We start from the raw sequence: 25,760 nt of genomic DNA on the forward strand, positions 1-25,760 counted from the left end.
GAGAAGTTCGTTGCCGGCCGGCAATCACTGCCACAGCGGCGGCTTTGGCCGATGACGATGCTGAGAATCTAACCCGCCGGAAAGGCTGGAATACCACCATCCAATGGCGAAAAAAGATGGCCTATCCAAGAAACATCCCGCTCACTTCCCAGACCCGAGGTACTTCTCCAACCGCCCGTCGCCAAACAACTCCTCCCGCACCCTCGCCGCCCTCCGCTTCTCCTCCATCGCCATCTTCCTGACCTTCTTGGCGTCCAGCAGCAGCTCCTTCTTCTTGGGCGGCGGCAGGCCCTTGGGAATGTGCATCCCGACGCCCAGGTAGTCGTCCTTGACCTTGGCCTTGACGGGGAACTGGATGCCCTGCTGCTCGGCGCCTAGACCTCTCCGCGCGTCAGGATCCCAGCCGTGGGTCGCGAGGTAGGCGAGGCCCATGCGCTTGCGGTCCAGCGCGGAGGGGGGGTGCGAGTGCGGGAGGCAGACTTGGTGCGCGAAAGATTGCTCGTGGGGGACGGATTCGGAGGAGGTGAGGGGGAGGCTGCAGAGGGGGCATAATTGGGGGGGTTCTCCGTCGTCGGGGATGGGGTTGTTGTTGTTGCTGCTCTTGGTCTTCAGGGGTGGTGGGGTAGAGGGTTTCTTTTGGGCGTCCTCCGAGAGGACCATGCTGAGGTAGATGTCGGCAACATTATGCTGAGGTCTGTTCGCGGGAGTATCCGAAACAGATTTAAGTTGGCCTCCTGTGTCGGAGGCGGGCACAAATGCTATGGCTTTCTTGTGCAGTCCGCTTCCAAACGGACGTTTGAGCTGGAGAGGAATGTCGTCGTAGTCGTCATCATTGCTGTTGTCTTTCGGCGAACTCATTGGACTGGCCCTTTGTATTTTCTTTATCCTAGAGCGAGAGACATAGGGTCCTTGTAGGGAATCCGGCGCCGCCTCATACCTCCCTCGTATCTATTTGGTTACAAACCCATGAGGTGTTGGGATCGAAACGATGGGAATCCGCACAGCAGTGGCAAAACCCTTGGGAAGACTTATTCAGTTAGCGCCCCGGCCCGCTGGCAACAAACCCTGTCTCCGCCAAGGAGCGGCCCACAAATTGATCCAGGGGCTGGGAAGCCTGACGACGTCAGTGCTCTGAGCCCGGAACTCGTGTCCAAATTTCGACTGCATTTTCGAGCTCGGAGCTTCCAGTCAGATTAAGACCGACACTCCTCGCCCAGCACCACCGCCGACTTGAGAAATGCCCCGATAGCGCCCCGAAGATGCCCCTTCCGTTCCTAGCCAGCATATTCTTCGATGGCTTGCCGCCGTGGTTCCCCGAGCCATGGCGCCTTGCCAAATACACCACGGCCGCCGGCGCAGTAGCCCTTACAAAATGGTATTCATCCGGCCGGAGCAACCCCTCGGAGCGCAATTTGCACGGCCGCGTCGTGCTGATCACAGGCGGCACCTCTGGAATCGGCGCAGCGGCCGCCGTTGAACTCGCCCAGCGGGGCGCCCAGGTCATCCTTCTCACCCGCCAACCCCCTTCGGACCCGTTCCTCATCGAGTACGTCGACGACCTGCGCAAGCGCACAAACAACCAGCTCATCTATGCCGAGCAAGTCGATCTATCCTCTCTGTACAGCATCCGACAATTCGCCACCAAGTGGATCGACAACTCTCCTCCGCGGAGGCTCGACATGATTGTGCTGTGCGCCGCGACCTTGACGCCCCCCGGCGGGAAGCGCACCGAGACAGCCGAGGGGATCGAGACGACGTGGATGGTTAACTTTCTAGCCAACTTTCACTTGCTGGGCATTCTTAGCCCTGCGATCCGCGCACAGCCGTTTGACCGCGACGTGCGCATCGTGATATCCACATGCTCAAGCTACATCTCGTCGCCAAAGCTGGACGACGCCACGAAGGAGGACAAGGACTGGACGCCAGGCAAGGCGTACGCGCGGAGCAAGTTCGCGCTGATGGTGTTTGCCAAGGCATACCAGAAGCATCTGGATGCGTATAAGCGGCCCGATGAACTGCCTATGAACGCCAGAGTTGTGCTGGTCGATCCCGGTTATGCGCGCACGACGGGCATGACGAGGTGGCTTACTAGGGGGTCGCTCTGGGGCCTGTTGTTCTACATGATATTTTATCTGCTTGCGTGGCTGCTCTTGAAGAGTCCTACCATGGCCGCGCAGTCGCTGCTCTATGCGGCTATGGAGGGAGACCTCGGAAGGGGTGCAGGGGGCAGACTGATCAAGGAATGTATGGAGGTGGACTGCGCGAGGAAGGACGTAGATGATGAAGAGATGGCCAAGAAGCTTTGGGAGTCTAGCGACAAGCTCATTGAGCGGACCGAGAAGGAGCAGGCCACGAAGAGAGCCAAGGCGAAGAAGCAGCAGGAGAAGAGAGAAGAGGAAGCGAAGCAGGCGGCCCAGGTCGAAGAAATCGAGGCGCTCGTCGGGGCCATCAAGAAAGGCAAGGCCAAAGAGGCACAAAAGAAGAACGGGAAAAAAGCAAAGAGTGCAGGGAGCAAAGCCAGCTAGCAACTCTTCATTCCCGGGTCAACCTACTACGTACGGATATCTATGGATGTTTCTGTTTGGTGTGCTCAGCGAGAGCTCCTCACCTGGAGTGGACCCACCAATCGCGCTTTTAGCTGGGTTAAGGTACTTTTCGGAACCGACAAGCGGGGCCGCATCGGTACTTCACGTGAAGATGGGACGTCATGGATAAGCGCATCTCTACAGTATCGGCTTCTCAGTATCCTAGGACAATCGCAACATCCAATTGCCGGAGCTAAGAGATACCTCTCATCCGGTGCCACTGCTACGACGCTTCTGTCTATGCGACAAATCAACCATCCAATCCTGACAACGCCAAGCCCTGGTATACCTCTTCTAAGCCCGTCCCTAGACACTACAAGACGAGACAAGGTCGACATGGCAGCGACACTACTTCGGCCACCACCACCGGTACCGCCAGTGGCAACAACACCGGTAACACAAGAGTTTATCGTTCCGTGTCAAGCGATCTGGGCACGGCAGCATCCCGTTCGCAATTCATCCCACTGCCACCCCGTCTTCTTCACAGACAAGCTACGCCGGCCGCCCTTTGCTGTCTTGTCGGGACCGCAATCAAGCCCCGTCGCGCACGGCTATGTGTATCAGGATGCCACCCGGAGTGTCGAGAAGTCGGCCGGCCCGAGGTTATGAGGCGAACGGATGGCCTTTGTCCCGGGAAATGTTGGTAGCGCTAGCGTCTAGACATTGGGTGTTGTACTGTTGATAGCCGAAAGAATACGGGTTTGCGGAATATCAATTGCACGTAATAGCAGTATCGCAGTGTCTTTACACGGTAGAAACCGCGACAGAGTCCAGAGCAACTACCAAGAGCATCCGGATTGGGGAGTAGAAATGGTAATAAGACATCCTGAACTGAACTCGAAGAGCACCTCGCCTTCCTCCCAAGCAGTGACACATGACCTTAGTATACACTCAAGCTTCCAGCAAACCTGTTCAAGAAAATTAAAAAGAGAGACCTTCCCTAAACACTATTCCTCACCGACACCACAATCGTCACCAAGATGAGTACGACGACCAGCCCCAGCAACCCCATCAGCTTCACATTCTTCCACCACATCCTCCTCTTCAGCCCCCGACTCCTAATCCTAAACTCGGCGGCGCTGCCGCCCAGCCGATCCGTCTTGTCCACCAGCAGATCGATCCTCTCCCCCCTCTCCAGCAAGCCCTCGATGTTCCGCGTCATGATGCCCCGCACGTCCTCGATCTCGCGCTGCGCGTTGCCGATGGCGTCCTCCCTCCCCTGGCCCGTCGTCCCGTACTCGACCATGAGCGCCCGCAGCGCGCCGTTGAACGCGCCCGCGCCGTAGTTGGGCAGGTCGGCGAAGTCGGTCGTCTCGGGCGGGTACTGCGCCAGGAACCGCCGCCGCGCCTCGACCAGGAAGCCGAACGAGATGCGCCGGTTGACCGACGTGCTGTCCGACACCACCAGGTACGTGAGCCCCCCCGCCGTGGGCTGGTCCGGCGGGTACTCGGACGGCGAGGCCGAGATGTAATGGATGTGGAACGTGCCGTGGGTGTAGGTGAGTTTTTGCGGGGAGGCGTGGGAGATCTTGGGCAGGATGAGGGAGGCCAGGGACGACGTGTTGGACGAGGCCGAGGTGGTGCATTCCGAGAGGATGGTTGTGTTATGGGCTATGCATGCGCTGTTTGTCTCAGCAGGGACGAGGTCAGTAGGCTGATAGTCATTTTCTCTCGGTTCAGGTTCGTGGGACGTTGGGTTGGAGAGGACGCACTAGAGCAGCGGTGTCGCTGGTGTTGAGGACGACGCCATCTTGGGCGGGTTGAATCAGTGAGTGCTATTGCCGGTTGACTGGTGATTGAAGCGGCTAAGATAATTGTGATAGTTGGTATCGCGTTCGATGAGCGGGCGAGATGAGGAGAACTGCGACCGGGTCGGTTGACTGGTCGAAAGTGTCGCAGAGTTGAAGCATTCATTCAGGCCGCTGCATGATGACGGAGCGCCAACTCCCACTCGGAGTGGCAGAAGTGGGGCAGAGGAGCATGCCAAGACGAACGGCAGACCCCTGTAGTTCGCTGATAAGATAAAGCGACGCAAGGCGGAAGGGAAGAAAAAAAAATACCACAGGGGTGATTCGTTCCTAATCGCTGCCGTCGACCGCACTAGAGCATGACAAGGCTCGCAGGCACTTTCGCATGCAGAACCAGCATGGTTTCAGGAACCCCGTCGACGCGGTCATGAAATCATTGCTCGGGACAGCCTGGAAACCTCCAAAGAGCGTAGTGCGGGTCACTCGCCGATGGCGCTCAAAGTTGACGTCCAAGCCGCGGCCTTTGGACCACCCTCCCAGTCACCGGTTGTCAAATGTGCGTGTGTTCCCTACCCATTCCCATCTCTAACAAAGAGTCCACATCCTCACCTGCACAGTATGCCTTTTCGCAGCCATCGATTAACGGCCTTCGACAAGACTTCAAAGATGAGGACGTCGTTCGAAGAAAGGTGCCGAGCGCTGGCGTCCAGCGGAACTACAGGCTGTTCCAGAACCTCATCGAGATGCGCTTTGGAAACGTGCTCGCGGACATGGGTTCCTGGAGCGAGGCCCAGGACGAGTATCGCTCATTCGGCGTAACCAGTCAGGCCCAGCTGGATCGCGAGACGGCCTTGTTCAAACTGGTCGTGAACAAGGCTTTCCACCTGGCCGCCTTCGAGGGGAAAACGGGGCGCCAACAGAACCCGCTGTTCTGGAACCTGCGCAATGCCTTCGTCAGATCCGACTCCGCCGGCCTCGTCCGGGAAATTAAATATGCCTTTCAGACCTTCTTGATGCGCTCGCGCTTCCCCGCAACCGTCGGCCAACTGCACCAGGAGCTCGCCGACCTGCGCTTCCCCTACGAGTGGTACCCCGCCACCCGCATGATGCAGCGCACTATACACCTACACGTCGGACCTACCAACTCGGGGAAGACATACAACGCGCTCAAGGCGCTTGAGAATGCCCGGACTGGCATCTACGCGGGACCCCTGCGCTTGCTGGCCCACGAGATTTGGTCCCGCTTCACGGCCAAGGGCAAGGCGTGTGCCCTGATCACGGGTGAGGAGCAGCGAATCCCCGAGGGCGTTGACAACTGGTTCCACAGCTGCACCGTTGAGATGGCGCCGCTGAATACAAAAGTCGACGTCGCTGTCATCGACGAGATCCAGATGATTGCCAGCGACGATCGCGGTTTCGCCTGGACCCAGGCTCTCCTCGGCATCCAGGCAAAAGAAGTCCATCTCTGCGGAGAGGAGCGCGTGGTCCATCTTATTCAGGCACTGTGTGCCAGGATGGGCGAGCAATGCATCGTCCACCGGTACCAGCGGCTCAATCCCCTCGAGGTGGCTGGCGAGAGCTTGGACGGCAACTTCGCAAACCTCCAAAAGGGCGATGCCGTCGTCTCATTCACCAGGGTTGGTCTGCACGTGCTGAAGAAGGGTATCGAGCAGGCGACAGGACGTAGGTGCGCCATCGTCTACGGCAGCCTGCCTCCCGAAACGCGAGCCAGCCAGGCGGCACTGTTTAACGATCCGAACAGCGACTATGACTACCTGGTTGCCAGCGACGCCATCGGTATGGGGCTTAACTTGGAGATTAAGCGCGTAATCTTCGAGTCGAGTTCCAAGTTCGACGGAGTGGGCCACCGCTTGCTAAATGTGCCCGAAATCAAGCAAATTGGCGGCCGTGCCGGGCGTTACAGGACCGCCGCTCAGGAAATTAGCGGTACGGAGTCCAAGCCGACGCCGGGAATTGTCACGGCGCTGGATGATGAGGATTTACTTGTTGTTCAGAAGGCGTTCAAGACCGAGGCCCCCCAGATCGAGACTGCGGGCATCTTTCCTCCCCCCGCGGTCATTGAGCGCTTCCACTCATACTTCCCCCCTCGAACGCCTACCACATTTGTCCTCGCGCGGCTGCGCGAAATGGCCAGACTCTCGGACTGGTTCCAGCTCTGTGATTTCAGGGTCGCCTTCGACATTGCCGATGCTATCCAGAAGTATGATCTGAGCATCTCGGACCGATGCATCTTCCTGCACGTGCCCATCAACTTCAAGGACGAGAAACAAGTCGAGGTGCTCGAGGCCTTTGCCAAGTGCGTCGCCGAGATGGGCAGCGGGCACCTGCTCGACTTTCCAGAGATCGACCTCGATATTCTCGAGGCCCCCCGCCCAACCACGTCCGCGGAGCAGGGTCAACACCTATACCGCCTTGAGTCGCTGCACATGATCATCACCATGTACCTCTGGCTAAGCTACCGCTACCAAGGCGTATTCCAGAGCCAGAACCTCGCCTTCAAGGTCAAGGAGATGGTCGAGGCCAAGATCAACGAGCACCTCGAGAATGTCAGCTTCGTGCCGGAGCTTCAACGGTACAGGCGCCAGAAGATGAGAATGCTGGCAGCTGAGCAGGAGCAGAAGGAGAAGCAGTTCCTCGGGACCGACGAGGCCGAGGCGGCGAGGCCGGTGCATAACGAGGAAGCACACGAAGAGCCCTTGTTTGGACAGACCGAGACGATCGACGCTATTCAGCAGCCAGGCGGCGAGATGGTCCCAGGGACGAAGCCGGAAACAGCATCAGCTAACGGACAATGAAGGAGCATGAGGGTGTATACTAATCCCACGTGCCAACGTGATTGTATTACTACGCAACAACGGCATCTATCTGCCAGTTGCATTGTACACTAAGTAAGGGTTGCATATCAAGGCATCATGGGCATAGATTAGTGGTTTGGAATGGATTGGATATCCCGACTGCTACCAGGGTGTGGAAACCAAAACCGCGAGCTGCTCAGACTTGGTGTGGCAGTTTCGGCCTGCGGATTCGTGCGACTGAACCTCTGTATATTACATTCAGCCTCGGCCACCCCCCTAAGGAGCGCTGAAATAGAGTTACGATCTACGCTTCAAGATTTGCCGCCAGAGAATTCGTTGTCTTGTAGCTTGCGAGCAGTTGGGCCCGGGACGTCCAGGTCGATATACTCGAGCAAAATACACAATGAGGTTCAAGGTTTGCGGCATCGCCATACCCACTCTTTTGAGAGACATGTGATCCCACAGCGCGTATCATTCTGCCGGGATCACAACGCCCCTCCCTATGAGGTCATTTTGCCCAGCCCAAGCTCCAACCTACCCCGCGCCGAGCGCCGAGGCAGACAAACATCTCTTCTTTCAACAACGGGCTTGCCGAGTTTTGAGTCAACTCAGTCGGCAGCGAAGCGAGGCGACAGAGCTGCGCGTCTAGTTCATCCAACCACATAGACCTAAAAAAGAAGGACCCCACCGAACCTGCCTACCGACGATCCCCGCTAAAGTTCGGCTCTTCCGACCACGGGAGCAGCCGTCCAACGGCTACCGGTCGACACGACTTAGAAACGGCTCGAGGGAACACCATACCAAATAAAAGAAGGGCCAGAGGAGACAACCCCCAAAAAGAAAGCAAACAAAAATGACTTCCCAAGTCGACACCCACACCGGCGCCGGCGCCTCCTCCGCGCCCTCGGCACCAGCCTTCATCCCCCTCGAAGCGAACCCAGAGCTCCTCACCTCCCTCCTCCACGAGCTCGGCCTCTCCCCGGCGCTGCAGATCCACGACGTCTACAGCCTCACCGACCCGGACCTCCTCTCCTTCATCCCGCGGCCGGCCCTGGCGCTGCTGCTCGTCTTCCCCGTCTCGGCCGCGTACGAGTCGCACCGGCTGGCCGAGGACTCGCTCGCGGCCGAGTACGCCGGCCGGGGGGACGGCGAGCCGGTCGTGTGGTTCAAGCAGACGATCCGCAACGCGTGCGGGCTGATGGGCCTGCTGCACGCGACGGCCAACGGCGCCGCGCGGGACTTCGTGCGCGAGGGGTCGGACCTGGACCGCCTGATCCGCGCCGCCGTGCCGCTCGCCCCCACCGAGCGGAGCAAGCTGCTGGAGCGGGACGGGCGGCTCGCGGCGGCGCACAAGGGCGTCGCCGAGAAGGGCGACACGGCGGCGCCGGATGCGAGGGATGATGTGGACTTGCATTATGTTTGTTTTGTCAAGGGCCGGGACGGCGCGCTCTGGGAGATGGATGGAAGGAGAAAGGGGCCCTTGAGGAGGGGCGAGTTGGAGGAGGGCGAAGATGTCTTGTCCGAGAAGGCGCTGGCGTTGGGGCCGTTGAAGTTCCTGGAGCGGGAGGGCGCGGATCTGAGGTTTAGTTGTGTTGCGTTAGCGGGGAGCTTGGAGTGAAGTGCATGGGGAGCCGATGGTGTACTGAGAGGAATAGAGGCTTTGGGGTTTTGATTCTGGGATTACCAGCCACGGATCTTGTTCCGCTCAGCCGAGGTGCGTATGAAGTGAGATTCCGACTTCGACATACACCGATCACTTTGGGTTCAAATATCCCTTGCCCTAATCCCTCCCTGAACTATTTGTTTGAGATGTACAACACATCACCACCATACGCACTATGTTTTATTATTTTCCCCTTCCACTCCCTTCCATTCATGCCTGACTTTCCGCTGCCATATCAACATACGCGGCTACTTCCTCCTGCAATTGTACTATACGAGACAAGCTAGATGTGACGTATATGAATACTGAAAGCATGCCTGTATCACCCAGGTATTTCGAAGCATAGCTCCAAATAGTTTCCAGTCAGGTTCTGATGCCTAAAGTACCTCAATGAGATGTGACCGAATTGTGATTACTCGTCAGAAACTTTAAGCTCTTGCTTATTCATGTGTGTCTCTGGCTGATGGGACATTTGAGTAGAGTTAGAAGCCGGTGGCCTTCTCGAGTACATTTATATGCTGATAGCCCATAGGGCGTTCATGATACACGAAGTTCATACGCTGCTCTTGGTGTCGATCTTGTAGATAGTTATGACTGTTGGCATTGCACATCGAATCTTCGTCTAAGCAACTCACTATTAACGATTCGGCCCCATTGCACCTCAAGCTCAATCTCCTCGCTGCCGTTCCCTCCGTGGATTGAAATTATGAATGGGTTAGCTCAGGTATTGGGCCGAGCTGCAAGTGAGATGCGCAGCTTGTATTCTACTCGTGCTCAACCCCTATTGGCAACCTTCAATGCCACACGACACAGTCTCCCTTGACACACCTACTTCTCTGAGGTGCTCTCGCAGCCGAGCACCTCAAACTTAAGGTTGACGCTCTCGACATTGTTTCACCGCAAAGGACACCCCGAAAAATTATACCCTCTCAAAATCACACACGGGTCATTTTTGGTGCATCAAAGCCGACAAGCACATTAAGATCATTGCAAACTCCCACATATTCCTCTGAAGCCGGCAAGAAGTTCTCTCCAAGTTCTTCTCAGATACAGCGGCCGAAATGAACCGTCCCTCGCGTACCTCACTGCAGACTGAGTGGACGCACCCGCCCTGACTCTCAATTTCCAGTCAGTTTTCGGGGAAGATACGGCCTCTCTGTACGAGGATGTCATGGGCCATTTGTCAAGCGTTAGCGGTGTTATGGGGTGTGTGTCGGATGTTTTATGAGCCATATGGCGATGCCGTGTCTGGAACGCGGCATCCTCCGCTAGAGTCTGATTCAGACTTCTATTCCTGGCTGCCAGAGGGTAAGCCTCCAACAGTCCTACTGCTGTACCGGTGTACTGACCTAGCGTAGTCGATGTTCAGAGCACCCCGGCACCTGGATTTGCCCCGAAATTTGAGTCCTGGTTGGATGGCTTCATCTCCCCCGAGCAATATCTGGACCTTGCTGGTGGGATACCTGTGATATCGGAGCCCGCGCCCGCCTTGATGTCGGATGCGTCTGTCTCGCAGCCCACAAAGGACGGAGACTGGGGTACTCCCGAACTAGGACAGCAAGTTGAACGTACTACTGCCGTCAATTTGCCACCACGAACAGCGATTGAGAAACCCGCAAGTCCGACATCACCAGTGGACCAAAGTCAATTCCAGACAAAGCGGCAGGATGGACTTTAAGGGTCCGGATGGATCGATCTGTCCCAAGCCCGGACTCAGGGGTCAGCCCAAGCTCCTGTGTATGTGCATGCTCCCGTGCCCACACTGGAAGTGCTCTTCATTTACACCGACCTATCATTAGCTCCACTAGCACTGCCCGCCTCCCTTGTCCTCATTGTGACAAGGCATTCAGCAAGCCCTTCACTCTGAGACGGCATCAAGAAACGCAACACTCAAACAGCAATAGAAAAGTTTCGTGTGCCCACATCCGCAATGTATGAGGAAAGGGATGAGGTCAGCATTCGAGCGGAAGGACCAACTGCAGCGCAATCTCCAGAAATGCAAGTACGAACCCCGTGACAGTGAAGCTACTGTGCAGTCTCATGGGACGTCTACCAGCAGATCACAGACCCCAAAGGATTCCGTTTCCCGGAAGAGAAAGGAGTGTGAAGACGACAGCGTCGCATCCGGCGACGACCGGATCGTGGCGGAGGGTTTGAAGAAGATTTACGAGGCTCGCTTGGCGGCTTTGGAGAGAAAGGAGCAGGAATGCCAGAAGGAGAGGGCGGATCTGGATACGTTTCTCAAGTCCATACGGGTGTTGGAGAACAAGGAGGCTGCCACCGACTAGGTGGGGCAGGTGAGATGGGTTGGCTCTGTCGTTGTCGCTCCCAGTAGTCTTGGCGGTTGAATATCTTGGGAGGTGGGAATCTGGGATCATCTCGTGTATATCATTGGTATCTGGGAGCGGTTCTTACTTGCGTCGGGATTTCTTTAGTGTGTCAAGACGTCGTACATAGGGTACTGAAGATGTTGTCGTGTGCGGACTCGGGATGGCGAAGTTTTCATTTAATGGGTTCCGTTCATCGATGCGGAATCAAAGACCATCATCATTGCCACACTGGCTTCCATGTACGGCGTCGGTACAGGAGATCTGAAATATCGCATGTATGCACGGGCAGGCGTCGTCAGACTGGGAGCGCGGGGGTTCAGGCTTCCGCGCCCCAGCGAAGAATCAGATGTACAATACAGATTCCAGACCCTTACACAATAAAGCAGCAAGCATGTTACGGGGTTCCGTCTAGAGTTCCGAGCCCGTTCCACAACAGGAGGCGGCCAATTCCTTCGTGTGTCGCACACACGTAGAATGATACGGACTGGAGCCTAGAGGGGTTCGCCGTCTGGAACTGCATATGCTAAGACAGCTCGACTCCTTCGTGGCCATCTGGGGCCAGTATTCTTCGCACCGAAACAGGAAGGTGTCAAGTTTAGCTTCGGGGTTCCACATCTAAAGGTCGAAAGCTGAGGTGCCATTCTGCGGCGCCCAGGATTGCGTCGACCATGCGGGAGGCCGGAACGGAATCCAGGTGGGCGGCCGCTGACGGTGACGATCTGAGGAATGTCAGACCGTGGCACGTGGGAACAGCACGAAAAACACTCGCATCGAGACACTCGCACAACATCGGACTAGGGAAGCTGGAACTGGAGAGGCGTATCTCGTGGGTACGGACAGCAAAAGCGCCACGACCCATCCCGGTCCAGAGTTAGCAGAGAGGGCCGCGGATAATCACAATAATCGTATATGATAACAATAATCTCGGCAGACGCAAACAGAGCTGCAGAATATGAGGTACCCGCGGCGGATTAGGAGCGGCAGGCAGACTTGCAGGCGATGGAAATTGGGACGGCAGCGATGTGCGTCGATGCTCCTGGGGTCCGAACCGCGCAAACGCCCTGCCGTCTTGCCGCCGTGGCACAGTACCTGCGTTTTGTATTCATGGCAGCTGAACACTGCAAACGCGTGCCCACGCGATTCCGTGGATTTGCTCGTCACCGAGAGCATTAGGGGACGCTGTGTAATCGGAACGGACTACAGATCCAATACTGCACGGTTTTGTTGGCGTATCACATAGCTTCCGTCAAGCCGCCCTTTAGAGTTTTGCATCGTGGTATGGCGCGACGATCGCAACTTCGGCGGCGCGGGAAGGAATCATGTCAACCAGAAATTCAAGACGTTGACCATTCCAGAGTCGGGGAGGGGCCCGGAAATTCTCTGGCCCCAAGCCCCCAACGTAACCATGGGAGATCGGCGACAGGAACCCCGGCGGATCGTCGATCAAGGCATCGAACGCTAGTGGCCCGCTGGCCTGGGGGATCCCTGCCTGGACGAACCCCCCGGTCTGACGCGCTATTCTCCTGCCAAGAAGCGCCAGGCGCTCCGATCTCTGTCAGGGCTTTTTGGCCCTTCTTCCGAACCCGAACAAGCAAGTTTTGCCATGTGGTGAAAAAGAAACGAAAGCTGAGGATCTGCAGCTTCCATCATTCCATCAACCTCACCCTCACCCTCATCCTCCCACTCACCCTCCCCATCTCTATCCCCATCCTCCACCCCCCTCCCGGTCCCCTTGTCTGTCAGACGCCAGACACACAACTTCGGGACGTCTTGTGCATGAACCGGGGCAATTTAACCTTGACCGAAGCGACCCTCCAACACCATTCCACCGTCTCCCAGCTCAAACGGAGCTGTTTGTACTGTGCAGATCCCTGGCGGCATGTCTCACCACAGCGCTTCGGCCTCGGGACGACCGACCTCTCATTGTTCTTTACGTATGTAGTAGTACGCAGGCCGTCGAGGCTGTCGAGGGCGTCGGGGGCGTCGAGGCCGTCAACCAGACCTGTCTGGTGGGTAGCTCATGGTGCACCTCTCGTGCAGAAACAGCAGGCGCACGGTCAAACGTGCGCTGCCTCGCCAAGATCACGGCCGATGCGTCGACCTGCACCCAGAACGAATTCTGGCTGCAAACGGACCGCTCACCGCGCGTCGGAGCCCTGCCGCTAACTTAGCACCCCTAGCCCTTTGCATCTGCAAATGCCGTGCGGCGCAGGGAGCCGTCCCCATAGGCTCGGGGACTCGCTGAAGACATGCTCCGCGGCAGACCCTGCTTGGCCACCGGCCAGCGCCCGTTTGAGTCGCCGTCTCGCACTCTCTCTGCTGGCTTGCGCCTGACGGCTGCTTGCGTGCTTGCTGCGTCGACGTCGAAGGATCCGGGATGGCGCCCCCTGCAGTCAAACAATGCCCGTCTGCCTTGCCTGGTTCCCTGGCTCCGTGGCTCCGTGGCTCCAAGCTGCCCGTCACTCACCACGACGATCGGTAGGGGTGGCAGCATGGTGGGTATGGAACCGACTACTACCCCAGTTTTCCGTCCGAGGCTTTCTTTCTCTCTTTCTCGCCCTTGTTCCACCAGGGCTCCAGTCAGATGGCTGCCGAACCCAAGCCAGCGGTGCCATCTATGTAACTTAGTCGCTATCGGACTGTCCCGTTCATTTCTTCAGCTTTACATAGTCGGTTCATCCCTGCCCATACAAAATCTTCCCTCTTCCCTCTTTCCTCTCCACCCCCATCATCCCCCCTTCGATTTTCCAAGCCCTGCCGCCTCGTTCGTGGAGCTTCCCAATCTTCCCGGTTTCCGCAGACTTGCTCTCAACGGGTTGCCGACTAGTTCGTATGGTGTTCCTCATGGTCCTTAGAGGTTTAAGCCAGACGGCCGTCTGACCATAGCCGGGCGAACTCGACGTGCAAGCACCTACACCAGATAGCAGACAAACTGCTCGGGGCCCAGGCTGACACTCGTTCACCCAGCGGCTGGCGGTAGCTTGTCTGTCACAATGGGGCTGTTTAGCTTCCTCTCTATGAGGCCGGGTGGCAAGCTCAAGAGCAAAGCCAGCCTCTCGCTAACACCCTACGCCTACAATTCTGCCACTACTCAGTCACTATCCACTCAAGGTTGGGCCAGCTCAGATAGAATAACCTCCTTGGCAAGCATATGGGCTTACACGGTACAGGGACATACTCAGTGGCCAGTAACCGATTCATCGTCCTTGACTCCCTGCCCAAGGAGCACCAAAGTTTCAGCCAGTCACAGGCCTCTCTGGATGCCGTCCCCATTGACGACGCAGCGGCTCCTGGCCCCGGAGTACCCCTATATCGAGGAGAGATATTTGAGAGGCCAAGTACTGCGCCAACCGGCCGACCCCCGAGCTCAGGATTCGCAAATGGCGTCTCCCAACCAAAGAAGGGCCGGAAAGGGCCACCTCCCCTCTCTTTCCGTATGGCCCGGCTCGGGACCGCAGCTCCAAGGTCGCGGCCTACCTCACGCGGCTCTGTAACCACAGCTTCCGGTGTTGATCGTCGCCGATCTCGCACCAGCTCTATACAGAGTGATAGTGGCATGCGATACAGGGGCGCTGTCGACGCTCGGTCCGAGATCAAACCTACCGACAGTGGCACGAAGTACAAAGACATCCTCGATGCTCAGTCGGAGATTAAACCGGCCGACTTTAGGGGGAGAGTCAGGGCATCCGGAGCTAGAGATTATGGCGAGGATGTCGCAGATAGGAACATCACGCAGAACGCCTTTGATCATGAATCAGCTCCCGCACGCATCCATGCCGGGCTGTCTAATGGGACCCAGCCAGACGGCGATTTGGGTTCAGCCACAAAACCCAGTCCAATGACCGACACAGGCGAGGCGCGTTTCCGGACGAAAGGGCCGCATCCGTTGACCCAACACCCACTACCGAAGCACAAGTCTTCAGTCGGGACTTTGTCGTCCGATATCGAGGCTGCCCGTAGTCTAGGGCGCCGCCGATCTATTAACACCTATCTTTCGATGAGCTCCTTGAAGGGCGGGAACTCCTTCGCCCAAGATCGAAGCCCGAGCACTTTCGGTGACGCCCGGCCAGGCATGGCCACAGCCCAAGTCAAAGGGAAGTTGAATGCACCGACCGCAAGGGGTTCCGCGGTCCGTCCCATGCGGGCCACCTGTGATTCTGTCATTCTCGCCAAGAAAAGAACCGGAGCAGAGACGTCAGACGACGGCGACGTGGATGTGTCATCCGCAAGGAGCCTTGTCCTCCGGTCAACCGCCCGTCTGTCTGCTCTTGGCTCTGCGAGTTCGGCTCCTCGCCCGCGCCATAACTCACACGCGACGCAATCGTCGATTTCGTCTGTCGCAAGCCGGGACTCCGCAGTCCACACTACAGCTTTGACCCCCCCGCGTAGCATTTCCAGCCAACACCAAACACAAGAAGACGCCTCTGAAACTTCGGCCAATGCGACCGGCACCATCAGCCTAGTAGATCAGATCCCAGAGCGTTCCCCTCGCATCCAAACCCGCAGCGTTCGCGGATGGTCGGCCTCATCCAGCGCTCCTACAACTTCCGACAGCACAACCTTCACCACCACCACCACCGCTACTAGCGCTGGCTCCGAATCCCATCGTTCCCAGCAACCCGCCTCCCTCCACACAGCCGACACGTCCCTCATCGACCTCCCTGTCTCCGTCATAACCCCGTTGCTCAAGCCACTCAGCCATCTCAAACCTTTACTCAAACCCTCCCGTTCCCGCTCTCTCAAAGTCACGACTCCGCACCGCAGCGATGAGGACAGCGGTGGCGACAGTGATGGCGGGGACAGTGCATCCTTCTACGCCCACGATGACGCCGTCTTCTCCCACCAACCCCCTCCTTCCCCGGATAACGATAACTCGTTCAACATCGATGACTACGTCTCTGCCGACGAAGTATCCCTCACTGGTGAAGGCCGGCAGCGTAGTGCCGATGGACGGGACGAGGAGGATTTGCTGTTCAATGATGCGGGGTATGGCATGGCGGGGTTGCAGTTGCCTGGGCTGGCGGATCCGTTCCCTTCGACGGACGGGTTGAGTGCGCGGGATGAGGGTGAAGATAGAGGGTTGAGGATGGTGAGGTCGATTCTTGGGCCGGGGATGTACATGTTTGATCAGGCTTTTTATCGCGAGAGTGAAGACGAGGATGGGGAGAGGGAGGAGGAGGGTGACGGCCAGGTGGAGGTGTCGCTGAGGAGGGTTGAGAGCGAGTGCGCGAGAGAGAGGACCGTGGGGAGGAGGTATGTCCTTGATACGGCGGCTGACGATGAAGAGGATTACTGCTATTATGAGGAGGATGAAAGCGGAGAGGAAGGCGGGGACGTTAAGATGGAGGAGATGACGGCGGCGGCGACGACGACGACGACGACGACGACGACGACGACTACCACGACACTATCGGCGCTGTGCCTGCCCCTGGTGGAAGAGGGGCACGGTCTGATGCCGAGGGAGGAACAGAGCCAACCAGAGCAACAACCACGGCAGCAGGAGGGACAGGGCCAGCAGCAACAGCAACGGCGGGAGGAAGGGGAAGGAAAAGAGGAAAACAAGGAGGAGGTCGCCGCCAAAACCGTCGTCGATGTAGCGGCCGCAGTGAGATTGAGGAAGCAGGTGAAGAGGGCTCAGCGGATGGCGGGAACAGTGGGACATGGCTCGCCGTCTGCCTCGAAGCTGCGACGAATGGGGTCCATGCCGGTGCCAGTGCCGGTTGTGCGAGTTGAGGGCAAGGCATACGAGGATGGGAAAGGGAACTGATATACCTGATGACAACCTTCTTTTGATGACACGGATTTTTCTTTGTTTTGGCTCGTTGCCCGGGGGACGATATGGGGTTCCCTACCGGTTCGGTTCCGTTGAATGGGCGTTTTTGGCGCGGAGGAACAACGGGCTAGTGAGAGGGAATATCGAGGATGGTAATGACGGTTTCCAGGTTAGGGACGGTAGGACTCCGTTCAAAATCAGTGAAAGATATGACAGGCTGGGGTGCTGGGGTGTTATGGGCCGGCTGGGCTTGGAGAAATCAGGAATGGATATGATACTACTACTAGGGATATACCACGGCAGGTTGGGATGGGTCTGGGCTTCTCAAGGACCGAAAAATGAGATGGGAGAGGTAAATACTAGGAGGGTAATTAGTGTCTAATCTGGTGCATTCACTGCACTTCGTCCGTGTCATTTCAATACTGAGAAATGTGGCTCTTTTCGTCTACTTGGTACATACCTAAAGCTACGCATCTACATCACTGGCAATAGCGTCGTCAGATTGCCGACCCATGGTTCTCCTCCGCCTCCGCCTCCTTTCCCTGAGCAAACGCCTGACCCTCCAAAGCACATGCGCAACCGTACCCCCGTCTAAACTCACTAACTTCCATCCCCTCCAACAGCCCCAGCGCTCTCTTGGCAGCACTGATCTTGCCGTACCTGCTGCTCGCCCCGACCGAGTGCGCGACCGTCTGCCCGTGCACCCGCACGGCGCAGACAACCGTCTGGCTAGTGGATCCTGGCAGCGCCGCCTCCCCGTCGGGATCGTCCATCTCGCGGACAAGCACACGCCACTCACGGCAGCCGAACTTGGTCTGCATGAGGTTGGCGAGGAAGGTGACGGGGTGCTTGTTGGCGAAGGTGTCGTACAGGCGCATGTCGGCGAACCAAGGGCGAACGTGGGCGTCAAAGAAGGGCCGGACGGTGGTGGTGTAGGAGAAGCCCGAGTCGATGAAGATAGCGCCGATGTAGGACTCGACGACGTCCGGGAGGCACTTGGGCGGGTGCGAGAGGGAGGTCCAGAAGTCGCGGGCGAAACCCCCTTCTCCACCCGTAGCGTCTTTGGAAGCTTGCTGGAGGGCTTCCTCGAATTCGGCGACGTAGTCGGTGATTTGCCGCTGGATGGCTGGGGAGCAGTAGGTGAGCGACTTATGGAAGCCGAGGTAGACTGCTAGGCAGCCGAGGAATTGGTTCGAGACCATGGCCATCTTGTGCTCGGTCAGCCATTGCGGGTCGGCGCCCGGGAAGCTGTGGAAGAGGAACTCCACGCAGACCATGTCGAGGACGGCGTCGCCGAGGAACTCGAGGCGCTGGTAGCTAGGCAGTTTTTCGTAAAGGGAGGGGTAGGTTGGGTGTTGGAAGGCGGACCGCAGAAGGCGAGGGTATCGAAAGGAGTAGCCGAGGCGCTGGCGGAAGCGTTCCGCCATGTCGAGCTGGGTGCTGTTAGAAGGGGACGTCTGCCAGACGGGCGGCGTGTAGGAGGCGGCGTAGTCAGAGTAGGAGGTCATGGTGTGGAGTTTGTTTTTAACCATGATGGTGACTGCGCGGACGGCAAGGTCGAAGTTGTTCTTGTCATGCTCTTGGGCGGTGAGATAGGCAGCACCGATGAGGGCCTCGCACACGTCAGCGATGGACTTGTCGGCAAGGACATGTTTCTTGGTAGTCTCCTTGCGCTTGCCCTTCTTGAGAATTAAGCCCTCTGGGTACCAGCTACGGCGGTTGAAGGCCATAGAGCGGATGTACTCTTCTAGTTTGACTTCAAGGGCGTTATTGAAGAGGTTTCGATTACAGATTAACACCATTCGCTCAACGTGGCAGTCGAACTCGTCCTTGTCAGGGATGAGGACGAAGGTGGCGATTGTGGTTGCCATCTTGAGGAAGCAGTCGCCAAGGAACTCCAGCCTCTCGTAGTTGTTGCCCATACCCCGTTGAAAGTTGATCTGCTCGGCATCGTGCTCATCAGTGTTGTCGCTGTCTTTGGTAAACGCCTCCAGGGCAAGGTCCGGACGGATGTCCAGGCCGAACATTCGGCAGGCATCTAGCGCGACAAGATTCGTGTCGATACGATGGATGATGGCCGGGAAGGTGTATATCATAACTACCACATCTACCGGTATCTAAGCGTGATATTAGTACCACCATCGACGGCTACGGACGGAGACTTACGGGCGAGATGCTCAGGGGCTCTAAGATCAGGAAACACTGTCTCGGCTCCAGGTCTTGATCTCCAATGTTATCATCGAGGAGGTTACGCCGGATAGACAACAACTCGGCCTCAACAACTGGCTGGTCCTCTCTTAGTGCCATGTGGTTCCGCGACCTCGACCACATACTAAGACTGTAATTCAGGATGTTGTGAGTTTTGCAGGTTGTGTGCCAGGCCCTATGGCCAGGGGCTGCAATGCCCTCGGGGACAGGGTCCGTAGGCTTCAGGTCGTGACGGCGTCTGTGGAGAAAAAACTTGCGTGCTCCATCGTACGGATCACAGACGAACTTATCTTTGAAGAAGTCATCTGGCGCGTTGAGTTCCAACGTGATGCGTTCATTCTCCCGGACATACCTCAACGCGTCGCAGTCTATAATGTGGTAGGGATCCGTGGCTGACCCAAAATCAAATCCATGTCCACACCGAGCCGGAGCGAGGAAGTACGGGAGTTGAGCTGCGGTAGCTTCGTATTCTTTGCTGAAAACATCTTTGAAGACAGTCAGGGTAAAAGCAGTCAGGTCCAGCACAAGGCTGCTATCGTGAACCTTGACGGATCCCAAAATTGGAATACAGCTGACAATCGATGAACGCCCCGGCCCAAAAAAAAGGGGGAACGAAGCGACCCGAGGTATTCGCTGTCGCGTCAGCAGAAGAAGCGGAGAGGACGGTCTGCTGAGCGCACTTGGGTTCTCCAGCGTTAGAACCAGTACATGGAGCTCTGTGGGCTCACCCAGGCTTGACCAGATCTCGGGCTTGATTCGCATGCCGTACTCCGCCTTCTTTTTCGAGCTGATAGCAAGCCGAGCGTTACGCATGCTAGGGAGCTGCTTCGTAAAGACAGGCCTCAGGTGTTGATCGAGGTACTTGTGTTTGATCAATTTGAGGCACATCTCGTAGGCGGCCGAGCACTTGGCAACTGCCTTGCTCCCATAGATTTTGCCAATGGCGCCTTTGATAGGGGACGAGGCAGGCAACATCACCTCGCACTGAAAGCCTCCAGGGACGGGAAGCACGACATAGTCGGCTGTTAGGTTGGCGTCTGGAGGATGCGGCAGGGAAGCGACAAAGCTTGCTAGGCAAATCAGGCTCTGCTTAAAGTTGAGCTTTGCTCCCGTCTCGGGGACGGTATACTGCTTCTGGCCTTTCTCCTTGCGTAGAAAATAGTCCATGTTGAAGTTGTTTCCGGTGAGCTTTCTGTCTTCTGGCATAGACTCGCAGAACTTCCGCAGGGCTTCTTCGCTGACTTTATTCTGGCTCAGTTTCCAGCGGTGTTTGGCATTGCCCTGCTCAACCATGTGAATGTATACCGAACCCTCCTGGCGTGCTCTCCCGCGGGACTGAATATACTGAATTAGGGTATCGTTCAAGTCGTATCTGATGATAACGTTGCAATCAGGGATGTCGAGACCTTCCTCGGCAACGGAGGTTGCGAAAATGCAATTCAGCTCGCCCTTCTTGAACTTGATGATCGTCAGAACCTGGTCACGGAAGCCCACCTTCTGACTGTCCCAGCTGTTCTCAGAACTGCCACTCCCGACCTGTCTGCCGGTTAGTATAGATAGCTGCAAATACCCACGAACGGCGGGTGACCTACCAGCAAGCCGGGTTTAAGACCCGGGATCCTCATGTCTGGCTGCTGGAGCAAGTCAACGAGCAGCGAGGCGACGTTCCTCTGTTTGACAAAGACGATACATCGTCGGCTGTTGTTGGTGCCTTGGAATTGGTCCCGAAGAATACTGATGAGCTGAATGACCTTTGAAGACAGCTGGCCTCTATCGAGACTTGGCTGGGCAAAGCTGTGCTGTTCCACCAAATCATATGCTTCTCGTACTTTGGTGATATGTTCGCCCATGTTCTGGCTGACAGCAGAGGCAAGAAGGAAGTTGCGCTCCATCTTCGCTTCTAAGTGAGCCACGTCGTCTCCCCTGAAGAACAGCTGCCAGTAGCGATCGGCGCACCAAGGTCCCAATTCAGCGGCCGCAGTCGCCGTGAAAGCAAACGGCTTCTTGAAAACGTCGTACTTGCCCACTAGCGCCTTCAGAGCTTGGTTGAGATCTGTCTCCCAGTCGGCAGGCCTCACCTCATACTCAATTATCATCTCGCTTGTCGGTTTCCCTGTGCTATGCTGCGCAGCCGCTGGGTCAGCAACTGTGGCGATCTGGCTGTGAAGAAGCGCTTCGAGCTGTGCTGCAGCGATCCTCGGATTCATCTCAGCATCTACAGGAGATGCCGTCATTCCTAGGATGCGCGGCCTTCTCTCGTCATCTCCAACTTCAATATAGAAATCCTTGATGATACGGGCATAGGGGTGGTTCTTCTTGGTATGGTGCGCCTCGTCAAAGACCAGGAGGTTGATCTGGTCCATACGGATGTACGAGTGGTGAAGGCATGTGTAGAGGATTTCGGCGGTGCAGACAATGGCCATGTTCTCGGCAAACGTCTTGTCCCAGAACTCCTTGCACGAGATCTCGTCGACCATCTCGCCGCAGAACTTCTCGACCGGGTAGTCCAAGTTGCAAGCCAGAACGGCATGTTGCTGGAACACGAGAGCAACCTTGTCTACGAGGAAGAAAGCGGTGCGCTTCGGAAGCCCCTTGGACCGATTCTCCAGTTCATTCTGGATTGTCCATCGCAGCAGTAGGGCAGCAATCAGCGTCTTGCCCGAACCTATGATCAATGTCAACTAGGAAATCTCGGCCGGCGAAGGCCTCGTAGAACCCTCACCAGTGTCCAACACCGCGATCGTGTTTTGTGTCTTGGCCCGCTCAAACAACTCGAGTTGGTAGTCGCGCGGGCTCGTGATGATGCGCTTATTCTCAAAATCCCGGACTAATGCGCTGACGGACTTGTCATCATCGACGATGAATTTGCTCCGGCCCTTTGTAAGCTCCTGCTGATTCTGTTCAATCCACAGGTCGAACGCAGCATTGTCTGCACGCTTCCTCTCGGATATCTTGCGCGGCTTGGGGGCATCATTGGCAACCCATTTCTTGGCCGGATCGTCTTCATCTTCCGAATCACTGTCGTCGCCCCCGCCGTCGAGGGAGTCGTGGTCTGAGTTGCTGAGCACTCCATCAATCGAGTCGCCCACAAGCGGCTCATCGATCAACATCAGGTCGTCATCACCGAATCCGGGTTGCGAGGATGGTAGCCACACCGAGGTGGATTCCATTTCGTCGATCGGTTTCGCCGCTCACAGACGTTGTGGTTGAGAAAGAAAAGTAGGGAACGACAGATTGGCAAAGTGTTAAATAATCTTCGTTTGGCTGAGCCAAAGATGCGAGTGTGGTCGTGTGAAGGAAGGAGCGAAATGGAGAGTTGTGAAGTACGTAGCCTCTCGTGGCGGCTCAGCTCGTAGCAGCAGCACTTTGATTTCAATCCTGATTATGGGTTGATGAGTTGAGTAGGTCAGGTGTAAGAGAAGGTAAAGTAGGTGTAAAAGTACCAGATGAAGTCCCGCCAATAGCCTCAATCTTGCGGGCAGCCGCAAACATTTGCCCTGCTGCTAGCCGCGGTGAGATGTGAGATGTGAGATATCTATATCCGACCCCGGGAGTTTGCCTGCTCGTACTGCAGTAGCCAGCTACAACCCAGTAGTACGGGTATAAACCCGCATCAAGGACTTAACCTCTCTAGAGTCCACTTATCCTGACCGTCCTCTCCTTGCACACGGTCATACACGAAGCGATCGTGCAGCCGGCTCTGCCTCCCTTGCCAGAACTCGACCCGTTCTGGCACGATCCTGAGGCCGCCCCAAAACTCGGGTACCGGGATCTGGTCGACGCCTTCGAACTTGGCCTCTGTCTCCTTCACCCAGTTATCCAGCATCGCCCGGCCGTCGTCGCCCTCCACCGCCGGATCCGGCAGCAGCACGGCACTCTGCCGGCTCGACCACGCTCCGATGCGACTCCCACGCACCCGGGTCTCAAAATACGCCTGGCTCTCCGCAGCCGAGATCCTCACTGCCCTCCCCTCAACTCTTACCTGCCTCTCCAGGGGCTCCCACCAGAATACAAGCGATGCCCAGGGATTTCCCGTGCTCGAGCCGTCGGCGGTCCCGAAGAGGTCCCGGGCCTTGCCGCTCGTGCCAAAGTTGCTGTAGATGACGAATCCTTGCGCGTCGAGCTCCTTCATGTAGACCATGCGCGCCGACACACGGCCTGATGGCAGTTGCGCCGTCGAAAGCGTGCATGTCTCTGGATGCGAGACGCCTGCCTCGGGTGACGAAGCCTGGCGGAACCAGGCGTGGAACTGCATAATTGGGTTCTGGGGGTCCAGGTCGCTTCGCCGCAAGCCGCCAGCCCTCTCAGCCTTGAGGAATTGCCCCGCCTGCCCCGGCGCCGCAGCAGACTCAAAAGTCTGTGCCGTGCCTGTGGGCGCGACTGTGCGAAGCGATAAGGATCACGATCAACATAACACTTGAGTTGTGTATCAGGTTCACTCACAGATAAGCTTGGCACCGTCCTGGCGCGGATGAAGCGCCATTCTGCTTGTGCTTAGGGGCCGAGATCCTAGGGCAACGGCAGGAAGCAAATAGCGGAGGCTGGCGCCCATGGGAAATCAGGAAGTGAAAGAGAAGCAATGAGCGCGAGATGACTTGATCTCAGGGGAGGATATCGGACGACCATTCGACCGGGACCACCCAAGTGCTGCGGCCCCACCGTTACATTATGCAATAAGGCGATTGGGCTCTGACTGCAGTATAGGTAACCAAGGAAAACTTTCCATTAACAGCCTCAGCCAGGCGGATTTCTGGAGCATTCTACACGTGGTGCAGCACACATAGGACCACAGACAATGCGGCAGAAACAAGGGACTCCCGTTCATTTTCCAGACCTGCCCTGATGATCCGAAACGCCGGGCCTGCTGTTCAGTGACCCCACCAACCCCGCCAACCCCGCCATCGACGCTGATTAGATAAGATAAAAGATAATGTGATAAGCCAAGCACAAGAGCATTGAGTGAACCTGACCCAATCATGTTCATCGGGACTTGGATGGAACGAAGCAGTTGAAAACCAGGACTTATCCGTAACCATACCTCCGTGGCAGAATTTGAGTCAACCATCGCCCATCCTCATCAATCGACTACTTTCAGAGACCATGGACAAGGACGACGAGCCCCGCTCCCTCAAGGCCGTCTTCGCCGAGGCAGAATCCAAGCGTCTTACTATCGAGAGCTCCCCGTTCGCGCCAAACTCGACAGAGTACACTGACACCGTATCCTCGGCAATAAAGCTCTACCAAGACTCCCTCGGATTGATCAGCGCCGTCTCCCTCTTCAGCCCCAACGAGTCGCTCGAGGACCTGTCTACCTCCGACCTCCCATACCTCCTCACAAGCTTCCACCTTGCCGAGCTCACCCAAAAGCTCCCGTTCACGTCACCCGAAGAGCGTAAGCGCGTCCTCTCGTCGGCCCGCGACGCATACGAGCGCTATCTCCACCTCCTCGACAGCTACGGGCTGCTGTCCGCCCCTCACAAAAAGTTCCTCGAGCAGTACAACGACTCTCCCGTCACCTTCACCACGGTTCCCTCCAACCCCGCCGCGCGGCGCGATGCCAAGATCGCCAATTTCAAAGCCGAAAAGGAACTCCGCTCCAAGCTGGACTTCCTCCGCCAGCGGCCGGACTACGGAGCCGAGGACGGCGACGGAACAGGAGACGAGGACCTCGTCCGGGAGACGCACATCGCCCACATCAACCACAGCACGCACCTAGCCTTCCAATCCCTCGAGATGCTAAACCGCGAGTGGGAGATGCTGGCACAAGCGCCGCCGCGGCCCGAGCCCACACACTCACGCGGGGATAAGGTCCTGCAGGAGGAAGAAGACCTACGGAGGCGGCAGCGCGGCTTAGGGGACAACTACAGCGACCGCCTCGACCAGCCCCTCCGCAGCGGCATGTCGAACCTCCCAGGCGGACCACTGCTCTCGAAGCAGGGGAAGCCGCTGCAGCCGTTTACGCTGCTGAACAACCGGCAGGAGCTAGCCAAGGGCGTATTTCGGCCGGGCCATAACCTGCCGACCATGACGATTGATGAGTATCTGGAGGAGGAGCGGCGACGGGGCGGGATTATCGAGGGCGGCGGTGAGGCGAGTCTGCAGAGGGAGGAGCCGGACGAGGATGATATGGAGAGAGCGGATGCTGAGACGATGAAGGCGCGGGCGTGGGATGAGTTTGTCGAGGCCAACCCGAAGGGAAGTGGGAATACATTGAATAGGGGGTAGGGGCAGGCGGGGTGTGTACAGTACCTAGGTGGGTTGTGGATTGGATAGACGCTAAGATTCATCCTTTGAAACGCGTTGTCAAGACGGGGCATGTGCCGCCAGATTTTATTGTTCTGTAGAATACTACGCCGTCCTGTCCATTCTCAAGATGGTTGGAAGTAAGAGAACCCGGAATAAGTATCAGGCCCCCTTGAGTCGTCAGCCCACTTCGTTAGATCCCCCAATTTTCCTCCTCCCCCCCCCCCCCCACCCCCCACCCCCTTGGGGGCTACTAGATACCTTCTTTCCTCCTTCTGGTCCCGACGGCCTGAGTTAAAGAATGCAGAGATAGCGATGCACTGAGATAGATACGCAAAGAAACAGAAGAGAGAAAAAGGCCAGACCCGCCCATTGATCTCGCCGACCGATCCCT

At 57.0% G+C, this 25,760-nt stretch overlaps 11 protein-coding genes across 11 annotated transcripts; 7 read left to right on the plus strand and 4 right to left on the minus strand.

Moving 5' to 3' along the window:
- Positions 1-141: 141 nt before the first annotated feature.
- On the minus strand, positions 142-858 carry MFIFM68171_09096 (uncharacterized protein; the record flags this gene model as incomplete). The annotated part of the gene is made up of 1 exon (XM_071064515.1): positions 142-858. One exon carries the CDS (start codon positions 856-858, stop codon positions 142-144), a length of 717 nt encoding a protein of 238 aa, XP_070920616.1.
- A 401-nt stretch (positions 859-1,259) lies between these two features.
- Positions 1,260-2,525, plus strand: MFIFM68171_09097 (uncharacterized protein; the record flags this gene model as incomplete). Its single annotated transcript, XM_071064516.1, has 1 exon — positions 1,260-2,525. One exon carries the CDS (start codon positions 1,260-1,262, stop codon positions 2,523-2,525), a length of 1,266 nt encoding a protein of 421 aa, XP_070920617.1.
- A 396-nt stretch (positions 2,526-2,921) lies between these two features.
- On the plus strand, positions 2,922-3,194 carry MFIFM68171_09098 (uncharacterized protein; the record flags this gene model as incomplete). Its single annotated transcript, XM_071064517.1, has 1 exon — positions 2,922-3,194. One exon carries the CDS (start codon positions 2,922-2,924, stop codon positions 3,192-3,194), a length of 273 nt encoding a protein of 90 aa, XP_070920618.1.
- A 331-nt stretch (positions 3,195-3,525) lies between these two features.
- Positions 3,526-4,335, minus strand: MFIFM68171_09099 (uncharacterized protein; the record flags this gene model as incomplete). The annotated part of the gene is made up of 2 exons (XM_071064518.1): positions 3,526-4,207; positions 4,298-4,335. 2 exons carry the CDS (start codon positions 4,333-4,335, stop codon positions 3,526-3,528), a joined length of 720 nt encoding a protein of 239 aa, XP_070920619.1.
- Positions 4,336-4,760: 425 nt separating this feature from the next.
- SUV3 (RNA helicase) lies at positions 4,761-7,149 on the plus strand (the record flags this gene model as incomplete). The annotated part of the gene is made up of 2 exons (XM_071064519.1): positions 4,761-4,889; positions 4,966-7,149. The coding sequence occupies 2 exons, from the start codon at positions 4,761-4,763 to the stop codon at positions 7,147-7,149; spliced, it is 2,313 nt and encodes a 770-aa protein (XP_070920620.1).
- Positions 7,150-8,002: 853 nt separating this feature from the next.
- Positions 8,003-8,767, plus strand: YUH1 (ubiquitinyl hydrolase 1; the record flags this gene model as incomplete). The annotated part of the gene is made up of 1 exon (XM_071064520.1): positions 8,003-8,767. The coding sequence occupies one exon, from the start codon at positions 8,003-8,005 to the stop codon at positions 8,765-8,767; it is 765 nt and encodes a 254-aa protein (XP_070920621.1).
- A 1,979-nt stretch (positions 8,768-10,746) lies between these two features.
- On the plus strand, positions 10,747-11,100 carry MFIFM68171_09102 (uncharacterized protein; the record flags this gene model as incomplete). Its single annotated transcript, XM_071064521.1, has 1 exon — positions 10,747-11,100. The coding sequence occupies one exon, from the start codon at positions 10,747-10,749 to the stop codon at positions 11,098-11,100; it is 354 nt and encodes a 117-aa protein (XP_070920622.1).
- A 3,035-nt stretch (positions 11,101-14,135) lies between these two features.
- On the plus strand, positions 14,136-16,909 carry MFIFM68171_09103 (uncharacterized protein; the record flags this gene model as incomplete). The annotated part of the gene is made up of 2 exons (XM_071064522.1): positions 14,136-14,306; positions 14,687-16,909. 2 exons carry the CDS (start codon positions 14,136-14,138, stop codon positions 16,907-16,909), a joined length of 2,394 nt encoding a protein of 797 aa, XP_070920623.1.
- A 503-nt stretch (positions 16,910-17,412) lies between these two features.
- Positions 17,413-22,293, minus strand: dcl1 (Dicer-like protein 1; the record flags this gene model as incomplete). The annotated part of the gene is made up of 4 exons (XM_071064523.1): positions 17,413-19,032; positions 19,082-20,659; positions 20,716-21,788; positions 21,846-22,293. 4 exons carry the CDS (start codon positions 22,291-22,293, stop codon positions 17,413-17,415), a joined length of 4,719 nt encoding a protein of 1,572 aa, XP_070920624.1.
- Positions 22,294-22,736: 443 nt separating this feature from the next.
- On the minus strand, positions 22,737-23,606 carry PDX3 (pyridoxamine-phosphate oxidase; the record flags this gene model as incomplete). Its single annotated transcript, XM_071064524.1, has 2 exons — positions 22,737-23,503; positions 23,567-23,606. The coding sequence occupies 2 exons, from the start codon at positions 23,604-23,606 to the stop codon at positions 22,737-22,739; spliced, it is 807 nt and encodes a 268-aa protein (XP_070920625.1).
- Positions 23,607-24,223: 617 nt separating this feature from the next.
- TAP42 (Type 2A phosphatase-associated protein 42) lies at positions 24,224-25,348 on the plus strand (the record flags this gene model as incomplete). The annotated part of the gene is made up of 1 exon (XM_071064525.1): positions 24,224-25,348. The coding sequence occupies one exon, from the start codon at positions 24,224-24,226 to the stop codon at positions 25,346-25,348; it is 1,125 nt and encodes a 374-aa protein (XP_070920626.1).
- Between the last annotated feature and the right edge of the window lie 412 nt (positions 25,349-25,760).

This window comes from Madurella fahalii (assembly GCF_045866475.1).
Source record: "Madurella fahalii IFM 68171 DNA, scaffold_5, whole genome shotgun sequence".
Taxonomy (NCBI): Eukaryota; Fungi; Ascomycota; class Sordariomycetes; order Sordariales; genus Madurella; species Madurella fahalii.